Source organism: Oryza glaberrima, chromosome 2 (genome assembly GCF_000147395.1).
Source record: "Oryza glaberrima chromosome 2, OglaRS2, whole genome shotgun sequence".
In the NCBI taxonomy this organism is placed as follows: Eukaryota; Viridiplantae; Streptophyta; class Magnoliopsida; order Poales; family Poaceae; genus Oryza; species Oryza glaberrima.
In genome coordinates, this window is record NC_068327.1 from 15,850,446 (window position 1) to 15,867,708 (window position 17,263).

At 41.9% G+C, this 17,263-nt stretch overlaps 2 protein-coding genes across 4 annotated transcripts; both read right to left on the reverse strand.

Annotated features, from left to right (window-relative positions):
• Positions 1-547: 547 nt before the first annotated feature.
• On the reverse strand, positions 548-6,645 carry LOC127764256 (riboflavin biosynthesis protein PYRR, chloroplastic). Of its 2 annotated transcripts, none has more exons than XM_052289109.1 (9): positions 6,150-6,645; positions 5,662-5,796; positions 4,684-4,783; positions 4,453-4,578; positions 4,050-4,363; positions 3,472-3,591; positions 2,806-3,051; positions 2,525-2,650; positions 548-1,047 (listed from the first exon to the last, which is right to left on the reverse strand). In XM_052289109.1, the coding sequence occupies exons 1-9, from the start codon at positions 6,588-6,590 to the stop codon at positions 787-789; spliced, it is 1,869 nt and encodes a 622-aa protein (XP_052145069.1). In that variant the 5' UTR covers positions 6,591-6,645; the 3' UTR covers positions 548-786. The 2 variants fall into 2 exon arrangements, with proteins under 2 accessions (XP_052145069.1, XP_052145070.1); XM_052289110.1 differs by having other exon boundaries at positions 5,662-5,792; positions 6,150-6,456.
• Positions 6,646-10,805: 4,160 nt separating this feature from the next.
• LOC127763918 (aspartic proteinase 39-like) lies at positions 10,806-16,290 on the reverse strand. 2 transcript variants are annotated; one of them, XM_052288722.1, is made up of 10 exons: positions 15,873-16,290; positions 15,641-15,770; positions 15,296-15,543; positions 14,928-15,152; positions 12,432-12,594; positions 12,276-12,346; positions 12,072-12,162; positions 11,603-11,678; positions 11,402-11,473; positions 10,806-11,257 (listed from the first exon to the last, which is right to left on the reverse strand). In XM_052288722.1, exons 1-10 carry the CDS (start codon positions 16,133-16,135, stop codon positions 11,112-11,114), a joined length of 1,485 nt encoding a protein of 494 aa, XP_052144682.1. In that variant the 5' UTR covers positions 16,136-16,290; the 3' UTR covers positions 10,806-11,111. The 2 variants fall into 2 exon arrangements, with proteins under 2 accessions (XP_052144682.1, XP_052144683.1); XM_052288723.1 differs by lacking the exon at positions 11,402-11,473.
• Between the last annotated feature and the right edge of the window lie 973 nt (positions 16,291-17,263).

Sequence of the window (17,263 nt, forward strand, 5' to 3'; positions counted from 1 at the left end):
CGGACGGGTTTCAAAATAATCCCCAATAGTCAGACGGCCGGACCAATTCCAAATCGACAAGGTACGTGAACGTACTCGTACGTGACGATGGTGGTAATACGTGAGCTGGACGAGAACGAGGAGGAGGTCGTGAGGACGCCGGAGGAGGTGGCGGCGGCGGCGGAGCGTGGGAGCGTGAGGAGAAGATGGCGTTGCGGCGGGGGTACGACAGGATGATCGCGAGGCGGGTGAAGATGGCGTTGCGGCGGCTGGATTTTGATTCCCGGAAAATCCTCGACCGGCGCCAGACACCCTACAGCGTCGTCGTCGACGAGACCAACTACAAGGACGTCGACGCCGACGCCTTCCTGGGGATCCCCAAAGCCCCGTGCTACTGCTGCACCCTGCGCTCTCAGGAATTACAGGAAGCCCTTCTTCGTCAGCAAAAACGCGATTAAATTAGTTATCAGGTTTTAATAAAAAAAGTATGCAGAAATCTCATAGTAGCACTACATGGTTTCCTCCTTTACTATTTATTATATGTATAGAGTAATCTTGATGTGAACAATTTGTTTTGGGTGATATATGCATCCTCTATCTCTGCTCTGATTTTATATTTGCAGACCAGACCAGTACAACAAGATGATAACAAATAAAATTCGGCAACGAAAGCATCTCAAATTTCTACAGGAATTTAGAGAGATAAAGAAACAAATGTTTCACAAAATTTTGAAGGCAATCACCATAATGATACATATAAATACCCCAGATCAAAACGTCTGCTGTTATGATCACCTCTCCAGCAAATCAAGCTGGCTCCCCTACCTCAACAGCTGTTTGAATTGTTCCTAGAATCTCTGATCGCAATTGCATCAGCAATCTACCCAAGTAATTCATACCTTCGCCCTCGCGCCCACCGCCCCAAAATAAATCGTGGGGCGACGCCTCAACAAGAACAGAGCCAGCCGTTGACAACAGCATGTCAGTCAGATGGGAATAAGTTGAGAACTTGCGCTTTGTAGCTCTGTACATCACTTCAATTTTGATGGAATCCCAATCTGGTCGTACCTAAGAGAATAAATAATTGAAAAGAATAATTATTATATTGATTTACATAACCAAGCAAGATTATCACACTAAAATTGCAAAATACAAATTAATATATACTAGTGAAGTAGTCATTGTAACTAGGAAACTGAGGCGGCACATATTTTCAGAGAGAAACTGCTGCCAATTGTCATGGAGATCCTACAGAATATTGGTTCAACGCTGGAACTGTCAGAGTGCGAGGTGGCTAATAGGTCATTTATTTCAACTAACAGAAAATTGTTACCCACAGGGAAGAACAAAATTGTGCCAGGTGGCTAATAGTCACAGACAATCACAGGTTTCTTGTAGCAAGTTATGGTAAGACAACTTTCATCTAAATATACCATATTAATAGTTGAATTATTGTGTACTTCCTCCGTTTCATAATGTAAGTCTTTCTAGCATTGCTCACATTCATATAGATGTTAATGAATCTAGACATATATGTGTGACTAGATTCATTAACATCTATATAAATATGGACAATGCTAGAAAGTCTTACATTATGAAACGGAGGTAGTATCTTTTATAAATGTTTTGCAACTTAAGAAAGGAGGAACTGCCTAAGATGTACTACTAATTGTATGCACTTATCCACTTATTGCGTGTGCAGACAAGAATTCCACAATATCACTTGCAGAAATACTAGGGGACGGTGTACTTCTGGAACGGTATAGGCATGATACCTAGGTATCATACCTGATACCCACGTATATCGGACCTGATACACATGTATCAGGCCTATACTGTTCCAACCATCCTGGTCTCCCTCTATCACTTGAGTGGCAAGGGTTACGAACTATTAAACATAAAGGATCAAGGAAACAAACTTTGCTCCTCGATGGGTAGTAATTGTCTGATTGGATTTTGGGTAAGTGTTCTTTCCCATCCAAATGATGGGACTAATTATGCTGATAGTAAAACCAATTTGGATTAAGTCACAGAAGGATTGGTTCCTGCAGTAGCACAACATGAAAGACAGGAGATCTTTTGTGGTAGGGCCAGTTTCTAAGATGTAGCATGATTTTCATGCAAATATAAAACTCAGGACAGAAAGGGAGAGGCGAGCTATGGTTATGTACAAGAATGACCTACTACTTTGCAACAGATGCTGCTATGCTCCTGAAGTGGGACAAATCAGTCAATCAAACAGGGGCACTTCGGAGGCAAAATTTGGTTACACCAAGAATTTTTTGGGTAATTCAAATGAAACCTAACACCATGTGCAGGCAAACCCAAGAGTGGAAAATCTCTTGCCAAATTTGGTATTGCAAGCAAATTGGTACAACCACAATACAAACAGAACTATTTTTCCACGCTTTGGCATTTTTCAGGTTTTCACACTGACAATTTTAGTTATCTACTTTGGGCCTTGAACCAAATAGCCCCTCAGTATGTTAGATCATTTCCTACTATAACAAGCAAATATGGAAGTAACCAGAACATTCAAACATACCAATTCTTGAAATTCTCTTTGCCGAGTCCGTCCTATTCTAGCAGCTTCTTCAGGACTCTTAGCCAGCTTTATTTCTTGGACAATCTCTCTTGCTTGAGGATCATCAACACCAATAAACTTGTGTGCCTGAATAAACTTTGAGCTTAATGATCACAGTGCAAACAAAGATTCTACATACAGTTCATGATATTGAAGGCTAAGATAACATTTCAGCGAATCCTGATGAAGTGTTTTTTTTTTCACAGCACACAAAAATAATAAAATGTTAGAGAAAAATAAACCTGGTAATAGTGCTCCACTGTTGGCCATGTGAAATAGTCTCCATTTTCATCGGGCATGTGAATTGGATGGGGAGAAAAGTTAGAGAAGGCACCAAAGGTATCCCAAGTCTTGTAGAAGGATATAATATTAGTTTCATATGGAGATACTTCTGGATCAACTGAAGGCATTTCATCCACAGATGGTATTACAGGTGAGAGATCAGGAATAGGTTGGATGAATCCACTCATGAGCATGTCCCTATCAATCTGCACCATCGCAAAGAAAAAGATATAGTATCCAGACGTTGTCAACAAATGCCAAATTATACATATGCCTACAGGCCTACTCCCTCCATCCCAAAAAGAATCAACCTAGGAGGGGATGTGACCCCTCCTAGGACAATGTATGTGGACACTGTGTCCACATACATCAACCTAGGAGGGGTCACATCCCCTCCTAGGTTGATTCTTTTTGGGACAGAGGGAGTACACTAACAGTTTAGTTAATCAGATGTTCAATGCAAAATTATATAATAAGAAAAGGCCATTAGTCCAAACTGAATGAAAATGGTGGTATCATAAGTTCTACATAAACAAGGGAGAGATCTACAAAGAAATTATGGAGTAAAAATTTTAATTTAGCAGCTACTATGCATACTTATTTGAACTAAAACATAGATAGTTAACCTGCTCGTAAGAAACATCAATTAAATCAATCGCTTGAGTCATTTGATTCATCCCTAGTTCACCGACTGGTGTTGGAGCATTCACTCCCCCAATTATTTTTGGAGCCAAGAATGCATACACCTGTTCAAAAATGTAAAAATCAACACTATAAATAGAGTTCACTAAGGACAAGGCAAACAAAATGCTAATTAAGGCACAAAACTAGATTAAGTCTAATAAATATAATCAATCAACAATCAAGTAAGTAATACAACAAGTGTTAACAGGCTGAGGTGCATAATGCAACGATCGGATATATGTCACATGTGGTGTTGCAAAACAAGTGAATGAATCATAGATATTTCCTTATTATTCTGTTGAGTTGGCCTCTAAGAGACGTAAAAGGCTTCAACATTATTCCCAATGAGAAGGTTCCTTACCAGTCGTTGCAGCATTCATATTGTAGCAAATAAGAAGCTGATAAAGGCTAAATAAATTCGTATCCATTTAGTTCATGTTCTTTTCACCTTGGATATCTATAGCATTAGTGAATGCACATAGAATGCATATAGTGTGAATCTAATTTTAGAAACATTTACCTTATGAATAACACTTGCAGATATAGCAGAAGCTGCTAGGGTCCCACCACACTCCCATAATACGGAGAGGTAACCACGATCATAACAATATGACATAACATCTCTAGGATTCAGCATGTCAAACTCCACTACTTCAACACCCTTCAAAGCAAGTTTCTTTTGGAGATCTCTCCGAGCACCTCTCTGTGTTGCAACTATTGTGTATGCATCATGTACATTCCATAAATTTGCTTCCTCGGGAAGATTAAGAGACTGTGACATTACAATTCGCACTGGAACATGCCCCTTGACATGCCTGGCAGTTAAGCGAGGATCTAAGGCACAACCAAAAGCTATTCAATTTTATGGAGGAGCAATATATAAAACATATAGTAAATAGAAGATTGCACTATCCAGTCAATACCATCAAGGCGTACTGTATTTCCACCTACAATTATAGCATCGCTTCTTCCACGCAATTCAAATACTCTGCCTCTAGATGATTTGCCACTTACCCAAGATGCATGCCCACTGCTTGCTGCAATTTTTCCTGCCAGTTTCCAGTAGAGCATGGTTGGATACTTTTGCTCAGCTATAGCATTATAACACATTGACAGAATTAATATAAACAAATCAAATGAATTATATAGCCTACCATCTGCAGTCATAGCATACTTCAGGACAGAGAACGGAACACGGAAGGCAGCTCGGTAAAGTAATGGGGCATTTACAATGAGGCATGACTTAAGAGCTTCCTACAGTGAAAACTAAAAGCATTAGCAAGGCTATGAAAGAGCTTCCTACAGTGAAAACTAAAGACATTATCAAGGTCATAAAATGAAAGAACAGATCGATAATATTCATAGTATAACTACCACAATCACAACGACATAATCAAATATACCAATACAGTATAACTACCACGAGAGCATATAAATATACCGATACAGTATAGCCTAAGGCAACGACATGTTCATATTCTAGATGAAAACACAGCTTCCTACATTAAACACAAACTGAAACTAATTAAGGTAAATACCAAGGTGAACACTAGCCGAATAGCATCCACTTAAAAAGTAGGTACATCAAATGTCAGTCATAAAAAGATTATTGCACATGGTGGAGGGGTTTAACCATCAAAATAGTAACAGCAGAAGCTCAACTGAACCTCAATAAATGAAAATATCAAATAATGATATATTCTATGATACTAAATTAGATACTAATACAAATTAACCAAAAATGACATAACATCAAGTGAGAGCTCAAGTGCTCCATATTGACTTGTAGCAATAAATTTACTAAACTAAAACAACATTCACATGATGGCACAGTGTACATAATAAATAGAACCTTCAAACTGAATACAAATTATAGTTACCTGGCGAAATATTATTTATTGTTGTGCATTATTATCATTCTTACCTTTTTTTGGCAATATATCCCAATGGATAATGATTTTTTTTATTGTAGAAAATTTTCTAAACATGTTATGACATACCCCTAGTAGCTTAAGATGTTGAGTAGATGAAAAATTACTGAATAGTGACAGCTTTAATCTTTAACAACTACTACTACTAATTAGAATATTGCAACTAATCAAAACAAAGAAAAGTATAATCCAGGAGAAAACCTTAAATAATTTACTGTGCAGATCCTCGCCCACAACGTCAACTTGAATGCCTTCATTTCGTAGTGATTGAATTGCCTTTCCTCTCAGGTGCTTTAAGGGGTGCCTAAGACCAACCACAACCCTTGTAATTCCTGCCTAATAGAATGTTAGCGTACCGATTGCGCTTCAATTTTCAAAGATATCTCATAAGAGACAACATAAACAATAGGTATGACTGGTTTATTTTTCTTTTAAGAGTAATGCACGATTCGGTGTGGCCATAGTGATGATTGGACGAAATTAGCTCCTATGCAAGGTGGACTAATGTGTAGGAGCTGAGACAGGAGGGTACAGTAGGCATGAGTTCGCACGAACAGCGATCGGTCAGCACGGCGCAGGAAATTTGCATCACGATGTAGGAATTTGAACAATATTTTCATTATATTTTGTGAATTGTGAGATGTGCGTGCAAAAGAAGGGAGCGACAGCGAAGGGCCAAGGATTAGCACCTGGACTAGGGTGGAAACGGCAGTGCTGTCCCCGTAGCAGTCCCCGGGCTCGAGGTTGAGGTAGGCCGTGGCGCCGCGGGCGTGCTCGCCGGCCTCCTGGGCGGCGAGGAGCTCTGCGCAGGGCGTGCCCTGCGCGTAGAGGAACCCCTCGCCCACCACCCATGCCTCGGCGTTGTCAGTCTCGAGCTGGGGCCTGGCGATGACGCACCCGAAGTTGGGGTGCGGGGAGGTGAGCCCCGCGGAGCGGTCGGCCGCGTCGGCGGCGCGGCGAAGGAGGACGGCGTCGTGGGCGTGGGAGGCGGCGCGCGGGGCGGGGAGGGCGAGGCGGCGGAGGCGGAGGTGGAGGCTCCGGCTCAGGCTCCGGCGGGGGAGGAGGAAGAGGGGGCAGGTCGCCGCCGCGGCGGGCGCGACCCCGCACGGAGGCGGATGCGCCGGAGGCATGTGGTGTCTCGCCGGCGCGGCGAAGGCTCCCCCGAGTTTGGGGTAGGTAGACCACGATTGGGATTTGGATGAGGTGTAAAGGAATTTTTTAAAAAATATATATATTTGTTTTTTATATTTATAAAAGTATGTTTTTTATTTTCAAGTTTTGAATATGTAAACTCTAATCCCTCTCAAAGGGTATTTTTTTATAGGGGGTAAATACTCTCCTCGTTCCAAAATATAAAAGATTTTGACCGGATGTGACACATCCTACTAAATACGAATTTGGACATGTGTTCTGTTCAAATTCGTAATATTGGGACGTGTCACGTCTGACCAAAATCCTTTATATTTCGGGCTGACCAATTCATAGTATTAGTATGTGTCATGTCTAACCAAAATCCTTTATATTTTGGGGCGGAGGGAGTATTAGACAAGAGAGGGTGTTTAGCTAATTTATATGGAACAACTTGTTGTGACGAGTTGATTGTCTCGAACTCAAACAAGAGCTCTGTTATTTTTCCTTCCAACTCAACGAGAGCACTTAGGCAGTGGACATTTGTCATGTAACTGGGCCGGATCGGTATGCATATTGAGCTCAGGGCTGGCTAGGCCCAATCCACTGCGACAAGCCGACCACTCCAGCCACTACAAAAGGAGCAGAGCCAACAAATGGAGAACAAAACAGATGAAACTTGACTTCTTCCTTCCAATGCTCTCTCCTCTTCAACCTCTGTATCTCTCTTCTCTTCTCTCACCAATCTCTAGCTATCTCTTCTTCTCCAACCTACTGCTGATTCTCAGTCTTGATTCCATTTCCCCCATTTGTATCCCCAAATACTCATCTATCAAGTGTTGGAGGAAGAATTATTTGCTTGTGCAGGAATTCACTAAATCACATGGAGTGGATTTGTAACAATATAGTATCAGAGCCAACAATCCGTGGGATTCCAGGGCAGGAGACAAGGTGGATGACACACGGTGGCAGCAGTGACGTCCAGAGGCTAGATCCAAGCATTGGAGGGGGTTGCACTGGAGGCGCCTGCCAAGTGTTCGAAGAAATGCTGAGCTGGCTGGGAGCTGGTGCAGGCGTTGCTCTTCATGTCCAAGTGAGCCGGGTCCTTTACCCGGTGACTGGCAAGGTACTACATCAAGTCTACAACGGCTATGGAGCCGTGGCAGTGCAAGTGCTCGCCACGAGTTGTTGGGGCGTTGAGGCGCTAGTCTGGTTCCAGTCAAGCTGTGACGCGGAGAGGGCTCGATCTGACACCAATGAACGCAACATTTACGATGGGTGTTGCCTGCTTAATGTCCAGCACACGCAGTCTTTCCCTGGAAATGGTGCTAACGTGATGCCCACCAAGTGTTCGACGTTGGGACCAAGTTATGCCACCACCACATCAGGGGCCAAGAGCATACCAGCTGCAACAGAATGCGTGTTCCCAGCCACTAAAGCTTCATTGGCACCCTCAACTTCATCAACAACCATGGCGACTCCGGCACCTTCCACCGAGACCAAGGTTGTTGGGGCTAGCATGGACAAGGAGGTGTTGAAATCAGAGGAAACCACTCAGGACTTGTACACTAAGATGATGGCCATGATCGACAAAATGTTGGAGACATGCCGTAACACCAAGGAGGATTATACCGTGAGTGTGGATTCCAATGGAGATGCCACGGCACTGAGCGTCAACATTGATCCAGTACCCATCTTATCAGAGGTCAGTAATGAGGCTAACTCAACTCATCTTGTCAACACTAACAAGCTTAGTATGGTGTAAGTGAAACCAACCAAGGGTTTGACAAAAAGAAAAAAAGGAAAAGGTTGATGGTGATGCCGATGGTATGGTCACTGATGATTGTGTCGAGTTTACCAAGGTGGATACCAAGCTCATTTATGTGTTCAGACCATTTACATATGTGAGTTTGGCTTTGTGCCGGAGCAATTACATTGGTGTCACCAACCTTCCTGTTGTCTCTTCTGAATGTGAGGTTCGCTACGATGATTTTGTCTCAGGAGCAGATTTCACAGCTAGACAGCAAGTAGTACCTCCCTGGAGACTAGCAGTTCCACTGGATTTTCGATTCTTGCCATGGCCAGATATATTTAATCAAGGCAGCGGAGGCGTGGTGGTGAAGCACGTACAGCCCTGGCCACCACCTGTTCAAGCAGAAGTTAAAGCTAAAGTAGAAAAACTGAATTTACATGGTCAGAAACTAGAGATTCAGATTATTGTAACAGTCTGTTCAATTCCCAAGGCTACCATAGAAGGTCTGCAATTGTTGGGTGAACGAATGTTACAGGAAGAGCAACTGAAGTGTGAGGTTGTCAAGTCCAATTGGTACAGTTTTTCAAATCTTTTAGTTGGAGATATGATGGATATTGCTCTGCCTATGCAGTCATTGGGACAGCTAGTTCCAAGCTACAGTCTAGCTCAATTTGAGAATGAAAATTTACTGATTCAGCAAGCTATGAGCTGGTGTCGGTTCAAATTATCAGCTAATTATTTGCTGAGCAAGCCTTATCAATGGAGAAAATATATTGTGGATGCTCCAGCTTACCAAGGGTTTCATTTTCAAGGAATGATAAAGCAACAAATTGATGGTGTTGATATGATGTTGCTTTACTATCATCAAATCAGCATTGTATATTGCAGTGTTTCTGAAGATGTAGTGTATGATGTGACATGGACTCCTGTCATGCCAAGCAAATGGATCCATGTTGTAGCAATTGGGAGGACATGGCTATTATCTGCTTTTGCCCTGATAAATTTCCTAGAAGCTGGGACTGTGCAATTGGCAGTGAAGCTTGTGTATGTCAAGATTGCTGAGATGACAAGAATAAGATCTTGGGATCCAGTTATTGTCAATTTGATTACTATAATAGCTTGCCAAATTTCTACAGAAGGTATGTCTGTTGGATTATCTGGTGTGAAGGTATGGTTGTTGTTTGCTCTCACTTTGGTGCGGTTCCGTGGATTGGTGACCACGTATTATGCAAAGTTCTAGAGATTTTCACCTGATGTGCATTATTTTGATGGTATGACTACTGGGAATAGTGTGTTGTGGGAACCTAAACTATTGCCACTGTCAATTCTTTTGGCTGAACCTAAACTACTGCCTGCTCAAGTTAAATTTAGACTTGTGGTTAATAATGTGACAAGAGGACTGAAATATCAAAGTATTGAACTGTTCAGAAAATATGCCACAACAGTGAAGAAGGGAGGGAGTGATACTCTTGATCTCAGCTCAGTTTGCAAGTACAAGAATGCTCATGATAGTATCCAAGTGGGCACAGTATCTAGCATTTCTCTATCACTGACCATGTTTGCCGTCCTTCCATCCAAAAAGCTTGTGACTAGTATCAAGATCCCTAACTATAATTCTGGACAAATGGAGGTGCAATGCATCCACCAGAGTGCAAGTTTTGTCACTTCTATTGGCATGGAGTCATCTCTTGTGGTTGCATTTTGTGGATCAGCTGGTGCTTATGTATTAGCTCTTGATGATTACTTGCAGCTACCCTGGGATCCTGGAGGCACTGATCTTGAGCTTCAATTGCATCAGCTTGGGGACAAGCTGATTTTCAAGGCGGAGAGAATGCCATGTAACTAGGCCAGATCGGTATGCATATTGAGCTCAGGGCTGGCTAGGCCCAATCCGCTGCGACAAGCCGACCACTCCAGCCACTACAAAAGGAGCATAGCCAACAAATGGAGAACAGAACAGATGAAACTTGACTTCTTCCTTCCGATGTTCTCTCCTCTTCAACCTCTGTATCTCTCTTCTCTTCTCTTCTCCAATCTCTAGCTATCTCTTCTTCTCCAACCTACTGTTGATTCTCAGTCTTGATTCCATTTCCCCCATTTGTATCCCCAAATACTCATGTATCAAGTGTTGGAGGAAGAATTGTTTGCTTGTGCAGGAATTCACTAAATCACATGGAGTGGGTTCGTAACAACACTAGATTAAACATGAGTGTTTTACATTGTAAATTCAGTATATTTGAGTGTAAATTTATATCTGCACTGTAGGTTCTAAATCTCACCATGTTAATTAATATTGTAGCTTTGCTAACTAAAAAAGGAAACTATCAATTATACCTGATTGATTCGGGAAAAAAATGCAAGTGTAAACTAACACATGACACTAAAAAAGGTGATGAAAACACAAGTCGAGCAATGATGGAAAAAAACACATGATGGAGACGTACCGATTAAATGATGGAAAAAGTTATTGCAATCAGACTAAAACTATGATGCCGCTTATTAAGCAGAACAGTTTAGACAATTTCTAGAAACAAACAACATTGAATTTACTTCTAAATGTATGCTTTTCAAAGCTCGTGTTAGTCCAACCCTGTTTGTACAATGTGCTAGGTGTGTAGTATTTCCTCTCTCTGTGCCCCTATCAAAACAAGTGCTCACAGTGTCAAGTCTAAGCTTCTACTTTTTCTCCCCCCTTTTATCGTAAGAATAAAAATCAGTTTCTATCATTTTCAGAACAGACGTATTGTGCACCCAAGATTCCAAAGCCAGGTTACAACATTAAATAGCTGATCACTGTTGTTGCTAGCAACAAAATCAAGGACTTGCGCCACTGAACTTCACAGCCGGAGGAGATATCGTCCGCATTAACAGTGTATGTTGATCCCTTGTCATCACTGATCTTAATGCTGGAGGAGCCTGAGACAACAGTGAAGGTCAATATGATCAAATGTGCAATCATATGTTAAAGAGAGTATATTTATCTACTAACAAATTCAAATTGCAATATGGCACATTAAGTGCCCAGCGCAAAAGATTAATTTTCAATGAGCAAAGACTTACAGTTGTAATCTGCCCACCCGATAGCTTGATTTTCTAAATCATAAAGAACCAGCTTATTTGAAAGCACTAGATCTGAAAGTAAGTTTGCAAAAAAAAAAAAAAAAAAAAAAAGGAGAACAACTTAAAGTAAGTGGCAACCATTAGAACAGAAATAAAACTTGTAGGGGCATAAATAGGTGAACAGCACAAAGCAATATGCACCTCCCAAAAGCACCATATCTTTCCCATCCTTGGTTTGTACTCCACCATTTTGGAACCCCATGCAGTATAAATTCTTCTGCACAACAAAGGGTTCTAGATATTTACATGAAATACTTACTATCACAACTTGCATTAATGTATCATAGGAAGTTCTGCCACGTACAATAATGGTAGAAAGATCATAAGAAAAAACTATATTCTTTTGATGAGAAAACAACCTAAAGTTATCCAATGTTTCAAATTTTAGATCTATAAAATAGAAATAATGGTTGGTATTTGCATAGTAAAAAAAATATAAAAGGGTGTATCTTTCTCCAAATGAATAATGGACAGCATAAAGTAGTGTGGCTGTGATGGAACTGTCATCTGTGCACTAAATTCAACATGCATGCCCACGGCCTAACATAATGTTTGTAAGTTGTATGGTCAAAAAAAAAAAAAAGAATAGGCAAGAGAGATTATTAAATACCCCATTTTGGAAAAGATAATCATGTGGAGAAACAATCAGTGAAACGTCTCCCTCAAAATGAAAAGTAACTTCAGGAAATCCATCATCGACGCTGCAATAGGAACACAAAAATTAGAAACATATCATATTACCAATGCATTATAATTTGAACCACCTAATGTAAACCTTGATAAGCAATGTAAAAGGGACCATTATCATGCGTACCTTCCAGAATATTGGAAGCAACTGAAGTCTTGTAAAGTCTGTACGGATATATCCTGATGCTTATCAAATACCTACAAAACAATAATCATGAAAATGTATAATGATGTGCACAAATCACTCTCAACTAAGAGGATTGATTCAGAAAGGATTTCGTACCATGGCAAATAGAGCCTTATAAACCCCCTCTGGGACATACGCCAATGTTGTCCCACTATCAATGATGGTACCTTTACTGTTACCTGAATCGAAAATATTTGTTGGAAGTCCTAGTGCGGTACCACCAACATCAATTCCTTTCAAGATGACATTATAGTGTGGCCTAGACAGTAACATGTTTATAAGATCTCAGCAATACAAACTAATGTAAATGTCACGAATCCTCAAAAAAAAGTTAGAAGTGAATGTCAGGAATAAGAAATGTACACCTCTCATGGGCATATCAGTTAATCTGTTGCATGAAAATATAGCATCTAGCCTCTTACTATACAGCGGCTAATGAACTGTGGTTTCTCCTACACTATTGTTAAACTATGCCTTATTACAAGTGATTTGTAATGACATGTCGATGGCTAAATCATTCCACGGTCTTTTATTCTTTTGCACAGTCTAGCACTAGAAAATAACCATTCACTCAATAAGTTCTATTTCAGTATTTTAATCATAAAAAACTCAGTTATATGCAAGCACAATGATATTGGAGGTTAAAAGTTAAAACTTTCATTTTAAAGGGTATAATATATTGTTTAGACATTGCTCAGTCATATATAGCAGGATTGAGCCGAAAGAACGAACTACTGAAGTGTTGTGGTCATCCTCTTGTCAAATGAATATGCATATGGGCCATATGTATTGGTGCAGGCATCCTGGATGGCTGGATCTCACAATTCTATCTACAGCAGCAGGTAGCTGAACCACCCTCTCGTGTATGGAGCGCTTTCACCATTTCAGCAAAATCCATGATGGAGGTGAAAGATTAGGAAATAGTTGAGAGTGCGGAAAGTGGCAAGATCGTGGAATAGTTGAGAGTGTTACAACACAATTATCCATGCAAGATGAAAGAGAGTAGGGAATCATTGCGGGCATAGGCAGTGGTTAGTGGAACTGGTAGCTGGTGACTGATCAGTAAAGACACAACATATTGCCACTATGCATGAGAAGGACCAAGCTTCTCATTTGGCTGCCATGAAGATGTGTAATCCAGAGATTAATAGGCAGACAAGCTTGATTGGATCAGGCAAGATTTGAATCACTATGCTTAATCATTGGCAGATACAAACTTGTCCCCAAACCAATATTTTGATATGTACAAAATTTTAGATAATGAAGGAGTGCTAAGAAAACCATCTATTAATATCCCTACCCTAATTCGAGGAGTTTTTACCTTTTAGCACTTTGAAGTTGATTAGCTGTGTGTGGAATCCATAGGTATAAATGTGATCAATATTTAGCACTGCTGGGTTAGTCCTTTTTACAAAGAAATGTGATATTTCAGTTAAAGTTGCAGCCAGATATCCCACTAAAACATCAGCAAAAGAGACCAGTAAAACAACTAAAAGAACTAAACAGCTACAGAAGCACATTATTTTAGTTAGTAAAGCCTGGTTATTAATGTACTGTACATCTCGGAAAATTAAAAAAAGCAAGTTAAGCCATATTAACAGAGAATGATACGATTATTAATCACATGAGAACAGCAGTACACAAACATGAATGTGGGACATGGAGAAGCAAACCGAAATTTTGACAATCATGCTAGAGAGAAGAGAACTTTGCACACTTGCAGTTGTTGAATACTTTCATAAAGCAGACACAATTTATAAAACAGTATACAACATTTCAAAAATTCAATACATGTACTCCCTCCGTTTCACAATGTAAGTCATTCTAGCATTTCCCACATTCATATTGATATTAATGAATATAGACATATATATCTATCTAGATTCATTAACATCAATATGAATGTGGGAAATGCTAGAATGACTTACATTATGAAACGGAGGAAGTAATGATTTGATACAAAATCATTATCTTTTATTTTGGTAGAAAAATACTATACTATGATTCAAAATTCAAATTGAATGAAACAATATAAGCTAAAAGTCATAACTAAGTTTGAAATTCAAACAACTCAATAAATGTTTGTTTGCCATCTAAGGATGAACTATCAAATTGTCTAGGCCTCTAGGGGAATAGGAAACACTAGTCAAAAGCTCTGGATGCTGAGTTTTTTCTTCTTTTTTTTACTCAACTAGTTAAATTACTATATCCTAATTCATTTGGCAAAATCCAAATCTTGAACAGAATATCGTAAGTAGGAAAGCAACTACCGATCACACTCTTGGCCCATATCATTCACAAAAGTTGATGAAATCACCTTCCTGGTGTAAAGTGAAGCATCAGCCAGAAACTACGGACTTCTTATGCCAGTTAAGCCTCATAGACCCATAGCAGGGAGACAGTCATATACTCATATGCAAGACTATATAACGAATCAAATTAAACGCATTGGTAAAAAAAAAAAAGAGGCTCTATTTAGCAAGCAACGAAGAACGATCCAAACAAAGTAAACAAGGGACATACAGAAGCAGACAAAAAAAAGAGAAAAAAAAACAAGCACATAACTATAATTGGCAGAGTATAATGGCGTACATGTCGGGCACCAACGGTGTTGTCTTCACTTTCGGCTGCACCACGTTCCCGATAGCGAAAATCCCCCCACCAGTTACAGTGTCCAAGCAATGCGCAAACATCTTCCGAACTTTTCCCGCGGCGGCGAGCTGTGACAGCATCGACGAGTTCGACTGACCAAATCCAAGAATCCCATCGAGTGCCAGGTTTGACGACCCCAAATCCCCACCCAGCTTAGCACCACACCTGCAAATCACGACAGAGGGGAGACCCCCAGATCTTGGCATCGCTTTCAGAAGGTTTTTCACACCGATTTCCATCCACACATGCTAGTTTTTTTTTTTTTGTTTTTCTTTTCGTTTTTTCGCCTGAGAAGAGAAAAGGCTCACCCGAATGAGATGCTGGCATTGGCCGGCGTGGTCTGGCCATCGCCGGAGACCTGGTTGTACTGCAGGAAGTCGGTGACGAAGAACCCGGCCGTGGAGCTCCCGTCCCCGTACGAGATGCTGTACTCGCACGGCGACGTGGAGGTGCACGACGGCAGCACGCCGCCGTAGTTGGCGACGCAGAACTGCTGGTCGCAGGTCACCAGCTCCCCGCTCTGCGACCCCCTCGGGTCGTACATCGTCAGCTCAATCTGCAAAACTCCCCCCAAATCAAACATCCAATCTGGGCACGAGAGGGGGGGAATCTGCAGGGGAGGAAGGAGGAATCGGAGGTCAGTAGTATCGCACCCCGAGGTTGCTCTTGCGCGGGCAGCCGTCGCAGGAGACGCAGTTGACCCAGAGGATGTCGCTGCCGGTGTCCACCTGCACGTAGTAGCGCTTCGCCGGCGTGCCGATCCCAATCCGCGTGAAGTAGAGCCTGCGCCCCCCCGTGTGCTCCCCACCGAGATCAGAGACGAACGCACGCACGCGGGCGCGGGCGCGCCCAGCACGACTAAGGGAAAGCTTCGGTAAAACTTACCCGGTCTCGGTGGCGAGGCCACTGCCGCCGAGGGGGAGGTCGATGGCGGCGAGGAGGCGGCCGTGGCGGCGTCCGTCGTGCTCCCGGAGCGCCGAGAGGTGTCCCTCCCCGCCGTCCCCGTGGCGCGTGAACTTGCGCTGCACTTCGAACACCCCGGATGCGTCCGCCGCGGCGAGCGCCGACACCGACAGAGCGAGCAGCAGGACGAGGCGGCGCAGGGAGGCGCCAGGACCAGGAGGATCGCAAGCACCACGCGCCGCCATAGGTCGCGCGGCCTGAGGCAGCTGCAGCTTTGCTTCGCTAGGCTGGAGCTCCCGCCCTCGTCGCCTCGCCGGCGACGGCGAGGAGGAGGAGGAGGAGGAGAGGAGTCCGCGCCTTTCTTCCGGAAAAGGAGGGAGAGGGGGAGTGGGAAAGGGAGGAAGCGAGAAAAGAAGAGAGGAGGAAAAGAGCGTTGATCTCAACGGTCGGTATTTAAATCGACAGCGGCTAATTTTTCTATTGGCCCCTTCTGGCTTCCATCCGATATACTCCCTCCGTACTCCCTCCATAAGTAATTATTTATTCTTTTTACATCATTTGATTTATTGTTAAATATACTTTCATGTACACATATAGTTTTACATATTTCACAAAATTTTTTTAATAAGACGAACGGTTAAACATGTGCTAAAAAGTCAACGGTGTCAAACATTTTGAAACGGAGACAGTATATATATACTAGCAAAAGTGTCCGTGCGTTGCACCGGGTGATTACGGAGTGTGTATATTGACCAAAATTGTTGTTTGGTTTAGCAAAAGTACCCGTGCGTTGCACCGGGAAGCGCACAGATCAGAAAAAATATGCAATTAATTAAAATACAAATTCGCTGAAATATTTGGTATTTTTAAGTAGGTATGTGTATAATTAAATAAGTTTACCAGTAAAGCAAGTGTGAGAAATAAAATGACATTGTTAAATTTAATTTTATTAAATTCTCCATGATTAGTTATGCTTGTCAGGGTTATGGATACCACATACCTAATAGTAGTTGACTAAATATCGGCAGGACCCACCACATACCATGCCCTATACGGAAACTGACTTCAGATATGGAGGGAGTTCTGGATAAGTAAAGACAACCAGAGTTCTACATGAAAACAACAAGGACTACTCGGATTGTATCCATATTTGTTTCCCTAATTCTACTTGGACAAGGGGACACCTATGGGTATAAATACAAGCCCCCTAGGAGGACAGGGGGACACTCACCATGAGACGATCAACAGGATCAACATGATCAACAGACGACCACCTCAATCAACGGGACAACATACAAGCCAACATACGCCAAGACAAGACGCCGCCGGATATCAACTTCAGGGATAGGCATGGCTATTCCCCTATGGTGTCC